Source organism: Panthera onca, chromosome A3, assembly GCF_046562875.1.
Source record: "Panthera onca isolate mPanOnc1 chromosome A3, mPanOnc1 haplotype 2, whole genome shotgun sequence".
Lineage (NCBI taxonomy): Eukaryota > Metazoa > Chordata > Mammalia > Carnivora > Felidae > Panthera > Panthera onca.
Window position 1 is genome coordinate 134,620,598 of NC_138341.1, and position 16,396 is coordinate 134,636,993.

Genomic DNA, 16,396 nt, shown 5'->3' on the forward strand with positions numbered 1-16,396 from the left:
CCGACGTTGAGGGTGAGTCTCCTGCCATCTCCTTGTGCCACAGCCTCTGCATAAGCAGCCGGCATCCTGCGGAGGTGACACTGCTCTCTGAAGGGCGAGGCCATTCCCGGGATGGATGTGGCCTGTGATGTCGAAGTCCCCCACGTGCATCATTTCTGGGTGGCGAGAGCCCCTCGTATGCCTCGCCATAAGCATGACAGAGAAATCTCGAAAGAAAATACACAAGGTTTTATGGAGCCACTATTTCCACGGGCCACTAATGACTGAAACGGGAGATAACCAGCCTTCTACGAAGGTCTGAACACCTGGTTATTAACATTCACTTAACAAGCCTTACGTGCCCATATTCGAGGCAGAAATCAGGCTTTGTGAATGTGCACCAAGCAAAGTGGTTTACCCCTAGATTCACCTTTATTTCTTCACCGTGGAAAGAATATGCCCACAAAACCGTGGCCCTCCTGAGGGAAGATTCCCTAAGGATATAATTTGCTGTCTCTGCTGGGTGAGTGCACATTCAGTCCAAGATTACGGTCTTTGGACGTTGCCAGGCTGTGGAGAGAAGCGAAAAGGGTTAGGTCACAGGGTGGTGGGTGGGTGGAGGGTGTCGGACACCTGCCCACATCCTAGGGAGGGCTTCTGAGAAGCCTCTGCTGTACATCTGCTCCCTACACCCAGCCATTGTTCGCACACCTTCAAAATAGAAGACTGGACCTCAGAATCGTCTTTGTTTCTTAACTGAGGGAAAATACACATAAGACCAACCCGTCTTACGGGGCGCCTGGGTGGCCCAGTCGGTTAAGCGTCCGACTTCGGCTCAGGTCACGATCTCGAGGTTCGTGAGTTCGAGCCCCGCGTCGGGCTCGGCGCTGACAGCTTGGAGCCTGGAGCTGCTTCGGATTCGGTGTCTCCCTCTCTCTCTGCCCCTCCCCTATTCACTCACTCTGTCTGTCTGTCTGTCTGTCTCTCTCTAAAATGAATAAACATTAAAAATAAAAAAAAAACAACCCAACCCATCTTAAAGCGTACAATTCGGTGGCAGTCTCTGTCTGGTTTCCGACACCTTGAATCCCCTCCCCGAAGGAGACCCCCTCTCCCCGTTAAGCGGGATTAACATAATATTTTCAGGGCTTTTTCAACTACGTGATCCTATGGCTCCAAAATAGAAACTCAACTCATTCAGCTCTGTAAAAATACCCTCCAGACTGCGAAGGCATTACGATTACTCCATAAAGGTAAAACAGGTAAATATTTGTCCTGAACAAACACAACTGGGGTGGACCGCTGGGACTGCCCTGGCAGATGATTTCGTGGGAGATCGTTGCACAGCTGAACATGTTTTCCTGCTGTTTGGAAGCCTCCATGGCTGGGCCAGTCAGCGCCCTTGGAGGCCACAGAGGCCCGAATTGACTTGCACACACACCTTTGGGTCCAGGACGAGGCGTGGGATTCACACTGCTAGTTTCACATCACCTTCTGGAAAACGGTTGTCCCTTTTCATCTTTACCCAGGAAGGGTCATGGTTTCCTCCGAGTTCAGATTCCTGAACCGAGGGGCATTTTTGCGGTCACCCCGATCGGTGGGGGAGGGGACGGGGTGGTGAGGGGAGGCCACGATCGTGCCGTTAAGAGCCTCAGCTTGGGAGGATGTCCTGTTTGCAGCCTCGGAGCCTCCCCTGTTTTACGTCGCCAAGAAGAGAGTTGCTTGTGATTGGTGGATTTTGAATGTGCTCTGGCTGAGTTTCTGGTTCAAACAAAGATCCAATCTGGACGCCCAGTAGGTGCCACCGATGAAGTCAGAAGGGCTGCCTGTGAGGAGGGCCTGAGCGCGTCCCACGGGGCCCTCCTCCCCTGCGCTGTGAGGAGGCTCAGTGGAATCCTTCCACGTCCCTCAGAGCACAGTGTGGACATCACCCATCTAGACTCGCAGGAAATCCAAGCACTGGTGGGGACGGTCTTTGGAGTCTCTGGGTTTTTGGTTGGTTTTTTTTTTTTTTATTTTTTTTATCAGCCCTCAGGTAACCAAGAAACCACCCATTCCTGTCTCCTTCAAACTGTTCCCAGCATCCTTTGTGAGATCCTACCCAAGTTCAGGGCTTCCTCTCCCACTGTTGACCCGGAAGTCGGCCGTTCCCCGCCCCCACGCTCACCTGCCCACGCCTTTTGAGTTCTGGCAGGCCCTGCCCCTGTCTCCGTGCTGTCTTCGCCGCTCTGCTCTGCTCGGGCATTCCGGAGGCCTGCGCCCTCCCTCCTCAGACCCTCAGACCCAGCCTGCCGCTTAACCGCCACCACCAAGTGGGTGTGGAACCCCACGAGGAGAAGTGGAGAAGTCACTTTGGGGTCTGAAGCTTTGTTTTCCCCAGTGCCTCCTGGTTCCTTCTCCTTCTTGCAACAAAAACCAGTTCTGTCTGGGATCAACATTTTATTTGTTGTTAAAAAGAGGACCAGTCTTGTATCTTAGGACACAGGGGGCCAAGCCACCCCCGAAAAGTCAGGGGTCCCTATGGCGTTTACTCCAGAGATGACAGATGCAATTCGCATCGTGAGCCCAGCAGAGGGCGCCGTCCACCGTCCCCAGCCACACCGGGAGCATGAAAACTCCTTGCAGGGGGTGGACCAGCCAGTGGTCTTCCTTACAACTTAGCCTACGGGGAAATGGGGGGAAATCCAGATGTCTCTGGCCCAGCCCCTTGAGATGATTGCTTAATGAGTCCCCTACGGGGCAGGCATCCTCCAGGGAGAGAGACAAGGCGGGGCCCCATCAACAGAGGGGTAAATGAAGTTTGTCCTTACTTCTGCTGTGTCCTCAACACCCCAGCTTCTGTCCGCAACACTGTCTCCTAACAAACCCAGTGCTTTCAGGGAAACCCGCAACCCAGTTTGCCTTTTCACATCTTGATGACAGATGGTTGCAAAGGGATAATGCCAGCCTTCCCTGAGGCAAATGTGGGTAATTCGACAACGGGCTGGAGGGCGGCGGTGACCGATACTCCTACATTTTAATTGAGCTAGCTACTTCTCTCCAGGAAGACTCAGAGCATAAACACCTTGAATTTACGGGGAGCATTTAGAAATGCGGGTAAGTTCTGGTTTCTCAAGTTTGTGTTCAACCTACGTGCTCTTTGAGGGAATCAAACCTGTTCCGGTTTTACCAGCAAAATGGGAATCTCTACCCATTTGGTGAGAGGAACCGCACTGGCATAAATGTGCGTGTTGCGTGTTTATGGTTGGGCATTTGAATGGCCAATCTCACCGGTGTCACATGCTCAGAAAGTGTCCCTTGGTCGCTGAGCACTACTCGTGCTTGAATTTAGATATGACACAAACTTAGACGGCTGACCGCACCTCTAGGAACGAATTCCAGTGACCCAAACAGGAAATAATTTTAAATAAATGAAAACCTTTTTTTCCTAAACGTTTATTTATTATTAAGAGACAGGGAGAGACAGAACACGAGCGGGGGAGGGGCAGAGGGAGGGGGAGACACAGAATCCGAAGCAGGCTCCAGGCTCCGAGCTGTCAGCACAGAGCCCGACGCGGGGCTCGAACTCACGAACCGTGAGATCGTGACCTGAGCCGAAGTCGAATCCCAACCGACTGAGCCACCCCGGCGGCCCATCTCAAAGTCTTGTATTTCTACAGTTCCTTTCAGACACAGTCACGGAATTATCTCTGTACCCCCCATGGTGGAGGCAGGTAAATCCCTACCCACCCTCATGCGAGGGACAGGGCACCCCCTGACCGTGCCGGTGGGTCCCCTGTGGAGAGTCGGGGCCTGGCTCCGTGCTCCCGACTTCTCACCCAGTGATCTCGAAATGCCAGCAAGCGGCTTCAGAGTTCATTAAGTTGGACCGAAGCTCCTGCAGCTTGCAAAGCACATTCTTTACAGCTGTTATAAAGGTCTCATTGCTCAAGGGTAATCTAGCGAAACCACCAAGCCCCCTTCACTCCCCAGGCGCTCAGAATGGCAAGGGCAATGAGAAGCATGTAGTCATCTCCATGAGTAACTGCATCCAGCCCGGACCTGCTTGGAGAGTACGCGGAAAGTTCCAGAAAAGGGAATGGCACCTCACAAGGGGCGGTACGGGGTGGTACTCCAGAGCCCCGCGTGCTTAGGCTCCAATCTGCCCTCTCTCGCCCTACAGCCAGGAGCTGGGGACAGCCGCTGGGCCTCTCTGGGCCTCGGTCTCCTTGTCAGTTCGTAGGCACCAGCTCAGAGGGTGGCAATGAGTCCGTTGATGCAAAGCGTTTAGAACAACGCTTGGCATTCACTCATTCAGTGCCTACTATATACTAGGAACCGTACCTACAAAAATTAACAAAAGAGGCGGAAATCCCTGCCCTCACAAGTTTATATTTTGGGCGGGGGGCCTACAGGGGACTCTCTGGAAGGTTATTTGCCCCCCGTTAGGTCTGACTTTTCCCAATGAGCCACGCGTTTGCTTATACTTGGGTGCTCTTTTCCCATAGGTTTTGACTGTGGGGTGACACCTCACCGTGGCGGCGTTCTGCCAGCCAGAGGCCATCGGTACATGGAATGTGCTGCCTGGAGCCCTGGGTGTCCGGGAGGAGCTCCCGCCAGGCCTGCAGGATCCCACCTGCCCGTCAGTGGAAGGACGGACTGTTTTACATCAGCAGAGTGAACTGGGTCAAAGTTTAGTCAATCACAAGTTGTGCAAGGACTTGTCGCGGCCGGTCTGCGACTCTAGGCCGCCCAGCACTCATTAACAGCTATCTGTTCAATGATTATCTCCCTTGGGGGTTGTGGTGGTAAGCCCGTCCAGAAGCACAACGGACTGGGGCCGCGATCCAAAGTCCTGCCCCTGACGTCAGAGACGAGCCTCCCCGGGTGTAGCCGAGGGGCGGGGCCCTTCTCCTCAATGGGATTTAAGGCCGGGAGGTCCGGCCTCCAAACAGCCAACACGGCCTTCCCATTGGGAACGGTTGTCCACCGGCCGGAAGCACCTCGTGGGAAACCCTTGGATCTCTCATCGAGATCATCCGAGACGGAGAAAGGTAGGTAGAGCTTTTTAATTTGCGTGTCTAAAGGTTGCGGAGCCGACGCAAACTCCTTTCCTTTTCTCCCCAGCGCTTCGACTGTCTGGTGAGGTGCCACCAAAGAGACGCGTTGAGTTTCCCTGGGGGCGTCTGTTAGGTTGTTCAAGGGGCCTGTGCTTTCTATTTCAGGGAAGCGTCCGTGGCCCTTAGCGAAACCCTGCAGAAATGCCTCCTCAGCTCCCCAGCAGCCTCAATTTCTCGGCCAAGGTCGTCCAGGGCACCCTAGACAGCCTGCCCCAGGCGGTGAGAGCATTCGTGGAGAGTAGCGCCAAGCTGTGCCAGCCCGACCATATCCACATCTGTGATGGCTCCGACGGCGAGAACCGGAAGCTGCTGGACCAGATGGAGGCCCAGGGGGTGATCAAGAGGCTGCGGAAATACCACAACTGGTAAGCCGGCCCCCAGCCCCGCCGTTCCCACCTAGAGACTGCAGTTTAATGACATTCATAGAGCGGCTCAGGTCGGCCGTGAGATAGCAACGTAGGGACACTCCCTGCGAACTCCATCCCTGACGAGGACGACAGCCAGACCCACCCTCTCCTGAGAGACAAGCTCAGTCTAGTAACATCTCCTCGGCTGCGCCCCGGTTGGTGCGGTTGTCCACACATGTGGGGCACCGTCCGTGCGCTGGGCACCTGTGAGGTGCGGGAAGGGCACGGTGCTGCACGGGACTGGTCCGTAACCCCCTGACGCCTGGCGGAAGGGAATCCCGTGCGCAGAGGCAGCGGGGGAGGGCGACACTGCCCCCTCCGTTCCTAACCAATTTTTTCAAAATTTTTGCAGCTGGCTGGCTCTCACTGACCCCAGGGATGTGGCCAGAATTGAAAGCAAGACGGTCATCATTACCCAAGAGCAAAGAGATACCGTGCCCATCCCCAAAACCGGCCCTAGCCAACTAGGTCGCTGGATGTCCGAGGAGGACTTCGAGAAAGCATTCAATGCCCGATTCCCAGGGTGCATGAAAGGTGAAGGAGACAGTTGCTTGACTGGGAAAAATCAAACAGAAGCAGAGGGCGGGTGCCGGTAGGAAGGGCGATGTCGCCGTGCCGTCGTCTGTGATGCCGGGCTCATTTCTCACCCCTCCCCCCTCCCACCGGCCCCTCCAGGTCGCACCATGTACATCATCCCATTCAGCATGGGGCCGCTGGGCTCCCCTCTGTCGAAGATCGGCATCGAGCTGACAGACTCCCCCTACGTGGTGGCCAGCATGCGCATCATGACGAGGATGGGCACCCCGGTCCTGGAAGCGCTGGGTGACGGGGACTTCGTCAAGTGCCTCCATTCCGTGGGATGCCCTCTGCCTTTAAAAAGTAAGTGTACCCTTTCCGGGTCCGAAGTTGCGACGGCAAATCAGCCTCGCCTCGAGCCCTGGGCCTTTGCCCCGGGGACCCCCGGGTGGGGAGGCAGCGCGCTCACCCGGGCTGTGTCCTCCTGCGCAGAGCCCCTGGTGAACAACTGGCCTTGCAACCCAGAGATGACCCTCATCGCCCACCTGCCCGACCGCAGGGAAATCATCTCCTTCGGGAGTGGGTACGGCGGGAACTCGCTCCTCGGGAAGAAGTGCTTCGCCCTCAGGATAGCCAGCCGGCTGGCTAAGGAAGAGGGGTGGCTGGCAGAACACATGCTGGTAAGTTGCAGGAAGTCGTGCACCTGCACGGCGGGGACCTGGGGGCGGGGGCGCGTGCGGAGGTCCAAATGCCCACGCATGTGCAGTTCCCATCAGGCAAGACCAGTGTGCCCCGAGGACAGGTTTAGAAGCCCCACCGAGGATTGTTAATGCCTCTTTTGAATCACTTCAAACCAGAGCTCCCTTAGACTTTTGCTCCCTTAGACTTTCTTATTTATTTATTTATTTATTTATTTATTTTTTAAACGTTTATTTACTTTTGAGACAAAGACAGAGCATGAACAGGGGAGGGGCAGAGAGAGAGGGAGACACAGAATCTGAAACAGGCTCCAGGCTCTGAGCGGTCAGCACAGAGCCCGATGCAGGGCTTGAACTCATGGACCGTGAGATCACGACCTGAGCTGAAGTCGGACGCTTAACCGACTGAGCCACCCAGGCGCCCCTAGACTTTCTTATTTAAAATGTTCGCTTTGACAGCTGAAGACATAGGTCTTGGGAACCTACCCTTTTGGGGCTTCTGGGCACTCTCCCAGGCTGAACCACTGGCCACCGGGAGGGACCGGAGGAAGCAGATTAAGGAGGAATCTTGTCCCCAACAGATCCTGGGCATCACCAACCCCAAGGGCCAGAAGAAGTATTTCGCAGCAGCCTTTCCCAGTGCCTGTGGGAAGACCAACCTGGCCATGATGAACCCCAGCCTCCCAGGGTGGAAGATAGAGTGTGTGGGAGATGACATTGCCTGGATGAAATTTGACCGAGAAGGTGACTCTCTTAGACCTAACCGTTGACGACGACGATTGCACCTAGGTGAACTTTTGGCTTTCAAAGCGTGCCAAATTCTCCCAAGTCCACGGCATTGGGCTTTTTGAGTCTGTTCTTTCGGATCTCGCAGAGCCCTAGGAATATGTATTCTGCGAGCATTCTTTAATTTAATATAGGATCTGGGTTGAAATGGGGCCCCATATGCCGCTGCTTGTTTATACAATAAATGTGTTAAAACACTCTCGGTGGAAAACCGACGAGGAAGGAAGGGTTGTAAAAGTGTCAAAGCGGAAAATCATGCTCGGATGAGAAAAGAGGAATCTCTTCCAGGGAGGAGGAAAAAAAAAAAAAAAGATTTGAGGATTCGGTGCAAAGATCCGTCACGTTTTGTTTGGCGTTAATGTCTACCTTTCTGGTTGACAACCTTCCAGGTAACCTAAGGGCTATCAACCCAGAAAATGGCTTTTTCGGGGTGGCTCCTGGAACCTCTGTGAAGACCAACCCCAACGCCATCAAGACCATCCAGAAGAACACCATCTTCACTAACGTGGGCGAGACCAGCGACGGGGGCTTTTATTGGGAAGGTATCGACCAGCCGCTGGCCCCGGGCATCAGGCTCACCTCGTGGAAGAACAAGGAATGGTCCCCCCAGGACGGTGAGCCCCCTCCTGGAGACCCCAGGGCCCCAGCCTCTAAGCACTACTGGTTTGGGCCAGATGCTAAGGGGCGCCTCCTCTCTTGCTGTCGCAGGGGAACCTTGCGCCCATCCCAACTCACGCTTCTGCACCCCTGCCAGCCAGTGTCCCATCATCGACCCTGCCTGGGAGTCTCCGGAAGGGGTGCCCATCGAGGGCATCATCTTCGGAGGCCGCCGACCTGCCGGTGAGTCTCTCCTTCGTTCAGGCCGGGAGCACGGGTGTGTTGGCTTCCAGAAAGCGTCCATGGAATCTCTCCTTTTTCGTGACCTCGCCAGAGGGCACCAAAGATCTCCAGCTTCCAAAAATCCAGGATAATTGGCAAGGCTGGATCCTTGACGGGCTGTGGCTCTATCTAATTAAGCTTCCCGCTGCGTGGCCTCGGTGGTGTAATTTTGACAGCGGTTTTGTGCGCGTTGGCTTTGGGAGGACGAAAGCAGCTCAAGTAGAAAGATACCGTTCCTCTGTGTCTTTCCATTTCGGGAGATGCCATCGCCAGCCCAGGGGTCTGTGTCAAAGCCTTTACGGGGTGTTCCTTGTCTCCTGCTACAGGGGTCCCTCTGGTCTACGAAGCTCTCACCTGGCAGCATGGAGTGTTTGTGGGGGCGGCGATGCGATCAGAGGCCACAGCAGCCGCGGAACACAAAGGTAAATCTGAGTGAACAACTCAAACCGCAGACCAGAGGGACTGGTGTGGTCCCTGTCTCCACGTGCTCAGGCCAACGATAAATGGCGCCAGTATTGTCCCATAAGAGCATGATTGACCAGCGGGATCCCCCTCTCTGTTCATAGGCAAGGTCATCATGCACGACCCCTTTGCCATGCGGCCTTTCTTTGGCTACAACTTTGGCAAATACCTGGCCCACTGGCTCAGCATGGCCCAGCGCCCAGCAGCCAAGCTGCCCAAGATCTTCCACGTCAACTGGTTCCGGAAAGACGACGAAGGCAAATTTCTCTGGCCGGGCTTCGGGGAGAACTCCAGGGTGCTGGAATGGATGTTCAACCGGATCAACGGGGAAGCGGGTGCCAAGCTCACGCCCATAGGCTACATCCCTGAGGAGGGCGCCCTGAACCTGAAAGGCCTGGGGGACGTCAACGTGAAGGAGCTCTTCGACATCCCCAAGGGGTTCTGGGAGAAGGAGGTGAAGGACATCCAGAAGTACTTGGAGGACCAAGTTAACACCGACCTGCCCTACGAGATCGAGAGAGAGGTCCTTGCCCTGAAGCAAAGGATCAGCCAGATGTAATCAGACCCGAGAGCTTTCCTTTTGAGAGCAGCCCCCTTTCCAATGCAACCGGGAGCAAGAGAGAGTGGGATTTTCTCAGTGGGCACCACCCGTACCACTGCCATGACCACGCTGATGGGCCGATTCAAAAGACACACTGTAATTTTTCAGATAAGACCACAAAGTACGGGCTGGTAACTGTGGGATCGGGAAGGGAAATCTCAGCAGGTCTCCAAAATTCACTATCCAGTGCACGTTGGTTCAACCCTGAGGACACCAGGCATTCAGTCTTTCCTGTTTTTATCTCTTTAGCTGTGTCAGTTAGCTGGAATGCATGGAGAAAACTACTTGAGCTGTGTGTGTGTGTGTGTGTGTGTGTGTGTGTGTGTGTATTTCTTGTTATCTGAGATGTATATAATACCTTTGGAAAAATCGCGGGCAAGATTACCTACTAGTTGTGGCTAGAAAGAAATGCTGCTTTGTTATTAATATGCACGGTTAAATTATTTTTATATACCCCTGGTTACGTACCTTCACGTGATTTCAATGTTTTCCCCTAACACTTCTTGGAAAAAATCACAAAATAAACTTTTATAGAAAAGATGGATTCATTCACTTGGTGTTTCTGATCTGAACGACCAAGAAGCGAGGACTCTCTGGTGAAACACGTTGGGGTCCGAATCCCCTCCAAAGGAGGTGGGGACATCAGGATCATCCCTGGGGAGGGAGGGAGCTGGGGGCGGGGGGAGGGAGGGGACAGAAAGGAACCAGTTAGGAGAGATGAGCAAAGAAGAAGTCACCCACAGGTGGCAGAGTATCACGCTTGGGGCTTTCTGAATTAACCCCCAGATAGTATCTAGAGGCCACTGACCAGTGGGTTTCAACACTGCAAGCCTTGGAGTGAATGGTAGGCCTTGTGTAACTGAGTGGGAGAGTTTAAAACGTGCTTCCTGGCAAAACTCTGGGTCTGGGGGTTCAGCCTTCCCCGTTACACTGAGGCCAATTTCACGCACTTTTGTCGCTACGCTCCTGTCGACCAACACTTTTCTCAACTGTCATCCACGAGGGAGGAGAGTAGAGAGAAAGCCGAGGGGAGCTCTGTGGCACAAGCGTTAATTGAGCACCTTCTGTATACTGAGCAGCGTGCCCACAGCGGGCCACCCTGAGGAGAGCGGGTGGTGTGGTTTGGCCTCAAGCCCCTCCCCGCCCCCGCTCCCCCCCCCCCCCAGACTCGGGGTTGGCGGCATTTCCTGGGGGGTCAGGAACGATGCAGACCCGAAGCTGGATTGGCACCTGCACAGCACACGTGCGTTGTGCAGGCAAACGCAGCACCCTGCACCTGCCGTCCCCCTCCCAGGGCGCAGCTGGTTAGAGTGACTTCACCCCTCTGAGCATCCGTCGGAGCTGGGAGATGGCAACCAGAGTTTTCTTTCCCTTTAAAGAGCTGAGAGCTGGCCCGGCCCTCCCGACAAAGTGTCATATTGCAATACCAAAGCCACGGATGGGGAAAAAAAAACCCACTTCATGGAATTAAGTGTCATCTGCTGTATTCATTTAAATCAGTGGCTTTCAAGCTTGTTTTTTCTTTTCGCTACAGAACCCTTGCTTGACGCGCGCTCTGACTCAGACCCCGAGCGCCGGAGGGAGACAAAGCAAGGGAGCGTCCACCCCCGGGTTGGGGGTGGGGGGGGAAGCTGGGACCCAGGTTCCCGGCTTCTGTTTCCCTGCCCGCCTGGTGGCCTCTGAGGCAGTTCCCTGGACCCCCGAGAGGGGCTGACACGTACGGGGGGGGGGGGGGGCGTCTTTGTGAAGACGTGTGTCCCGGGCCCCAGGGTCCTGTCCTAGGCCCCCAGCAGGCCTCTGGTTTTGTGGCCAAGCTGGCCCTCCTGGAAGTTTTTATGCTCCGGCACGGCATCACCCACGTGCCCCGGGGACTGGCATGTGAACCTGTTCCCGCCAGGCCCTGGAAGCCTGGGGATCAGCCTAGAGGAAATGCCTTAAAGAGAATAGAGGTTTTCAGGGGACCACAAGGACTCAACAGTTGCCACTGGCCCTTGACTTGTTTTCCCCAAACGGCCAAGCAAGTGCTGCGTCCACCCCCAGGTCCTGGTTTCTAGGCCGGGAGCTCTGGCTGTCGTGGTCAGGATGCTGTGACCTTACTTGCCAATGTCATCTTGCGGTCCCCCAGTCCCCGCGGGGCGGAAAGACAGGCAGACCGGGCCAAGTCGGTTTCGAGGTGCTGATTCCTGCTCAGTCATCCCCCGGCGCGCAGGAGCCCAGACCCCCGCTGGGGCCGATGTCTTCCGCCGGAATCTACCACAGGGGCTGTCCCCCGACTGGCACGCGTCTCGGGGGCTGTGCTGGAGTCTGGGTTAAAGACCGGAACACGGTAGGTACACAGCAAACACTGAGGTGGGACAACAGACCTGCCTTTGAGCTCCCTGGAGGCACCCGAGGACCACGTGGCAGGTGGGCGGGGGCTGGGGTGCTAGGCAGGGGCACATTTGGGGGTCGGCGGTTACAGGTCTCGTTCTTCTTGCTTTCTCCCCTCAGGCCCACCCTAACCCGGAGCCCCCGGGGTGCCACGCGGCCTGTCCCTTCCAGAGCTTTAAGACCACCAGGCACAGGCCCCAGAGGGCTCCCTTGGCCCGCTCCCCTGCAGAGGGCAGCGGATCAGTGACCTTGGCCGTCACGGTCAGCAGTTGCAGTAAATAGGGCACCAGGTTCCCTCATCCATGGGAAAGGGCCTGCCTCCGCCACGGCCGCCCCACCCTCCCACCTTCCCGCCCGGGGGTAGTAAACACTGATGACCTTGGACCCGTCCCAGCTCCGCCTCTGGCCAGCAGTGTCACCCAAAGTGACCCTCACCTGTGTCATGGGACGATAGCACCCCCTCTGGGGGCCGATGAGGATAAGACAAAATAGCCCAGCTCCGGACTCGGGGGTCCAGAGAGTCTGGATGTGAGTCCCCACTACACCCCTTCCTAGCAGCGTACTCTCAAGTGATTGCACAAAACGCTGAGCCTCAGTTTCCCCAGCTGTTAAATGGGCATAATAACCGTAACTTCTCAGGGGGTTGGGAAGGTCAGACGGGATGCTGTGAGCAAGGCATCTGGCACCCAGCGGGGACACGTTTGCTCTGTCCCGGGCCTTCCGTGCGGCTGTGTTGGCACAACAGGTGGGCGGGGAGCTCACTGCCCCCCCACGGCAGCTGGCCCCTGATGCCCAGCCCTGGGCTGGCTCCGGGCAGAGCTATCTCTGGGAGGAACACAGGGCAGCTGGGGGGCAGGATGGGGGAGCGCACAGTGACCCAAGCAGCCCTCACACAAGGTCAAGGACACGCAGTCACCCAGACCAAGGTGGAGAGAGGATTAGCCCTACACTGCCCTCAGGGCTGACCTTCAACACAGCCGGGCTGGAGCCTAGAAGCTGAAATCACCCCACCCGGCCCCTTGACTGCCTCCGGCTCACCCACCCTGGGATGGTGCGACCCCCAGACCTTCCCACCCTGCCGAGGGGCTCCCAGACCTGGGTCTTGATTTCTCTCTGGTCATTGTCCCCGCCGGTGGGACCCGTCCTCCCCCAGTGCTGACGCCCTAATGCTACACAAACTCTCCCCCAGAGCTCTGCTGCTGGCCGGGAGCGGGGCAGGGGCAGAGGATCCCCTCGAGCTGAGAAAACCCTGAGTCAGCTGACCCCATCCCAGTGAACTACCAGAAAGCTTCCTCCTCGGGGTGAAAAGGGAACTTGAGACGGAGACGAAGTCCAGAGGGAGTAAAATAAAGAACGTGACTTTTTTCTGCTTTTTCTCAAGTTTCGCCTCGTGTTTTCCCACCCGGACTCGGACAGCAAGCTGAGCACAGGGGGCCCCTTGAGAGAGGTGCCACACACGGGTTCTTTCAGGACGGCTCTGCGGATGACAGGATGTGATGGGTGCACTATGGACGTGGCTCTGATCCTTACAGGGCTCGTCCCCGCACAGTGTTCTCTCTGCCATCCGTGCCCCCACCCCCCAGCAGTGGGACAGAGCCCCGAGGTTTCTCTGGTGCCACAGAGCCGGGATTTGGGGCTGCCGCAGATCACCAACGGACGTCACCGGTCTGCACAGTAGCACCGTGGCGGGGCCACGAACACGTTGGCTTTGCTGACACCTGTCACCGTGTCTGCACGGACGCTCGTTCCTGGGGGCTTGCTTGTCTGCCACCTGCTCGGTGCCGTGCGGCCCCCTGGTAATGGGGCATGTAAATGTGTGAATGCATGCCGGGCTCGTCAGCCTGCTCGGCAGAACCTTTCTCCAGGCGAGGCAATTTGCAGCAAAATATGCTGTAAATATTTGCTCAGCCCAGGAAAATGACTTTAATTGCATAATTAAACTCGTGGTAGGTGCTTCTTCCGGACAAAACGACTGGGGAGAAGCTGAGACCACAGCTGTCCCTCTGAGTGTGTTGAAGACAGGGACTAAACGTCGGTTTGCAAACATTTGGCTCTGCACACACACCCCCCCCCCACACCCCGCTCCTTCATGCGATGGGGGTTTTGAGAACAGTCAGGGTGGATGAAGGAAGGGGCTTGGAGGCTGTTGGAGAGAGGAGCGAGAGGAAAAGTTCCCCAAATCAGAGAACCAACAGCGAAGGTACCCCCAGGCCCCCCGGACAGGAAGTGCACCGTGTTTTCCAAAAGTTCGAGTGAGCATCCCACCTCCCACGGAAAGCTGGTAACTCGAGCAAATGATCGATTCACTTAATTGGAAAAAAAATAAGCAGACTGAAAGAAGTTTGTTCTAGAAGAAAATAGTGCCTCCCAACCACTGATGAAAACCCAGCATTCTTTGCTAAAGTAACCACATCAATTCAACGCTAAGTGAAAGATGCCCCCCACGAAAGACATGGCCAGTGATTGATTCTGTTTATAGCAAATGTCCAGCAGAGGCGAATCCACAGGGATAGAAATTAGGTTTGTGTTTGCCTGGGGCCAGGCAGGGGGAGGCATCGAGGAACGAGGAGGGATCACTAACAGGTACGGGCTTTGTTTTCGGGGTGCCGAAGATTCTCAAATGAGATTTCCACAAAGGTTGCAGATCCTGTGACTATATTAAAAACCGTGGAATTGTGCGTTTCAAATGGATGCATTTTCTGGTACGTGAGTTACAGCTCAAAAAGTGTTTTTTTTTTAAAAAAGAATACACTCAACGAAAACAGAGGTGTCTCTTAACTCACCTTAGAAACGTGTTGTCTGCCAGAGGCTCTGAGTCGGAGGCCCACGCTCACCTTGTCAAAAGGGGACACGAACGAGGAAGAGGGAGGCAAGGTGGCAGGAGCAGCCCGGGCGGATTCCGAGAAATTGGGAAAAAAAGGACAGACTGTTTTTATTATGGGGTTCAATGTCATTTAATGCCAGGCCCGTGAACCTCTCCCAGTTATCACGAGCACCATAAGAATCGTTTCTTTCACCGACTTCCAGGAGACACAGGCCAGAGGACAGAAGCCTGACAAAGCCATGAGGCCAGCAGGTGGCAGTGCTGGGACCACCGGGAGCCTCGGATTCCAGGCCGGCTTGCGTTGGCATTGAGTCCAAGGCCTTAACCGCAAACTTTGGCACAGAGAAGAACCCCGGAGTCAGGAGACCCGAGACCATCCCAGCTCTGAGAGCGGATCAGGAAACCCACCCAAACTGGCTTGGCAATGGGAGGGAGGGTTTGGCTCATGTCACCACATCAGGGAGGGTCTAGGCACAGGTGTTCCTCTGAACACCTAGGGCTCCAGCCCTGCAGGAGGGTCCACTTTCCTCCCCCCTCCGCCCCCCGTAGCAGAAGCGCTTGGAATGAGATCCGGGTCACGAAACCAGTACCCGCCGCAGCCACTAGAATCCTGGGACGGTCCCTTCCTCTCTGACAGCTCCCCCCCCCCACCCCGCACAGGAGGGCCCTGCCTTGCCCCCTGGAAGCCTTGCCTCCTCCAACCTGTCATGGAGCTGGGGCCTGGTGGCTCTTCGGAGGGACCCTAAACTTGGGGTTTAGGGAGCCCAGGTCCAGGTGTGGGGAGAAGGACAAGGCGGAGAGGACGAGAGGCCCTGGGGGGCATGAAGAACACGGTCGGCCCACAGAGAGTTCACCCGAAGCCCCTGAGCTGGCCTGCGGTCCCACCCCGGGAACGCCCCCCCCCCCCCCTCCGCTCCCTGTTCACGCTCGATCGCACCATCCGCCCCTCACATGCTGCTCAACGCGGCCGATGCCAAGTCCCCGGGAAGGATGGAGTGACACCAGGCACTCAAACTCACCGGCGCCCCCCCAGCCCCCTTCCCCCCTCCGTCTCCCCGCGGGCCACGGAAGGGGGGCGGGAACTCCCAGCCTGTAGCTGGTTTCGTCTTCGAGGACACGGGCAAAAGCCGAGGCGGGGAGTTGAGAGGAGCCCTCGGCATCCCCCGGGAAGACGAAGGGGACCCACTCAGGGGCCCAGGGGCGGCTCCAGGACCACAGCAGCTACAAACCACCCAGCGGCTGGAAGCCTTGGCTGCCATCCAAGCACTGACCCCTGCAGGGTTCAAGGCTGCTCTTTGGGTCTGGGTGAACACAGCTCGCCCTACCCAGTGGGAGCCCCTGGCTCACGGTGGAGTTCTCTCTGCCAGGGGCTGAGGGGCACGCACCCCCCGGCCGCCCAAAATGGCCCCGGGGGACGGGTCTCTCCAGGTTTGAGCCTCCAGGCTGAGCACGGCCCCCGGGGTTAACATAAACCTTCCTCCCCTCAGTGAGTAAAACTCCCTGCTGCTCCCCCTGCGCCCCCCCCAGATGAACTCCAGTCTGGCCTCGGCGGGCACAGAGGCTGCGGCGGTCTCAGGCCTCAGCGAGGGCTGCGTCACCACCAAGAGCAGAGACCAGGGGCACCAGAGGCCCCGGTGACTCATCAGGCAGCTGCTGTCCCGTTACGTAAAGCAGAGCTCAGAGCCATTAGCCGATAGGAGATGAAATTTACATTTTGAATTAACTTGGATCATCAGAACGTTTCCTCTCGACCCAGGGAAATTAAACATCAAGTC

General features: G+C 56.3%; 1 protein-coding gene and 1 long non-coding RNA gene across 2 annotated transcripts; both read left to right on the forward strand.

Moving 5' to 3' along the window:
- The first annotated feature begins 4,888 nt into the window (after positions 1 to 4,888).
- Positions 4,889 to 9,965, forward strand: PCK1 (phosphoenolpyruvate carboxykinase 1). Its single transcript, XM_060620961.3, has 10 exons — positions 4,889 to 5,016; positions 5,189 to 5,443; positions 5,838 to 6,019; positions 6,161 to 6,364; positions 6,494 to 6,681; positions 7,281 to 7,443; positions 7,875 to 8,099; positions 8,194 to 8,325; positions 8,691 to 8,786; positions 8,931 to 9,965. The coding sequence occupies exons 2-10, from the start codon at positions 5,220 to 5,222 to the stop codon at positions 9,383 to 9,385; spliced, it is 1,869 nt and encodes a 622-aa protein (XP_060476944.2). The 5' UTR covers positions 4,889 to 5,016; positions 5,189 to 5,219; the 3' UTR covers positions 9,386 to 9,965.
- A 999-nt stretch (positions 9,966 to 10,964) lies between these two features.
- LOC132670507 (uncharacterized) lies at positions 10,965 to 13,167 on the forward strand. The gene is made up of 2 exons (XR_009606749.3): positions 10,965 to 11,144; positions 11,918 to 13,167. It is a non-coding gene; the product is annotated as an uncharacterized LOC132670507 (long non-coding RNA).
- The last annotated feature ends 3,229 nt before the right edge of the window (positions 13,168 to 16,396 follow it).

Bases quoted from the DNA above. Each gene is read 5' to 3' on its own strand.
- PCK1 (XM_060620961.3), top strand. From the start codon at position 5,220: ATGCCTCCTCAGCTCCCCAGCAGCCTCAATTTCTCGGCCAAGGTCGTC. The intron at 5,444-5,837 runs GTAAGCCGGCCC...AAATTTTTGCAG, and splicing joins CTGCGGAAATACCACAACTG to CTGGCTGGCTCTCACTGACC. The intron at 6,020-6,160 runs GTGAAGGAGACA...CGGCCCCTCCAG, and splicing joins ATTCCCAGGGTGCATGAAAG to GTCGCACCATGTACATCATC.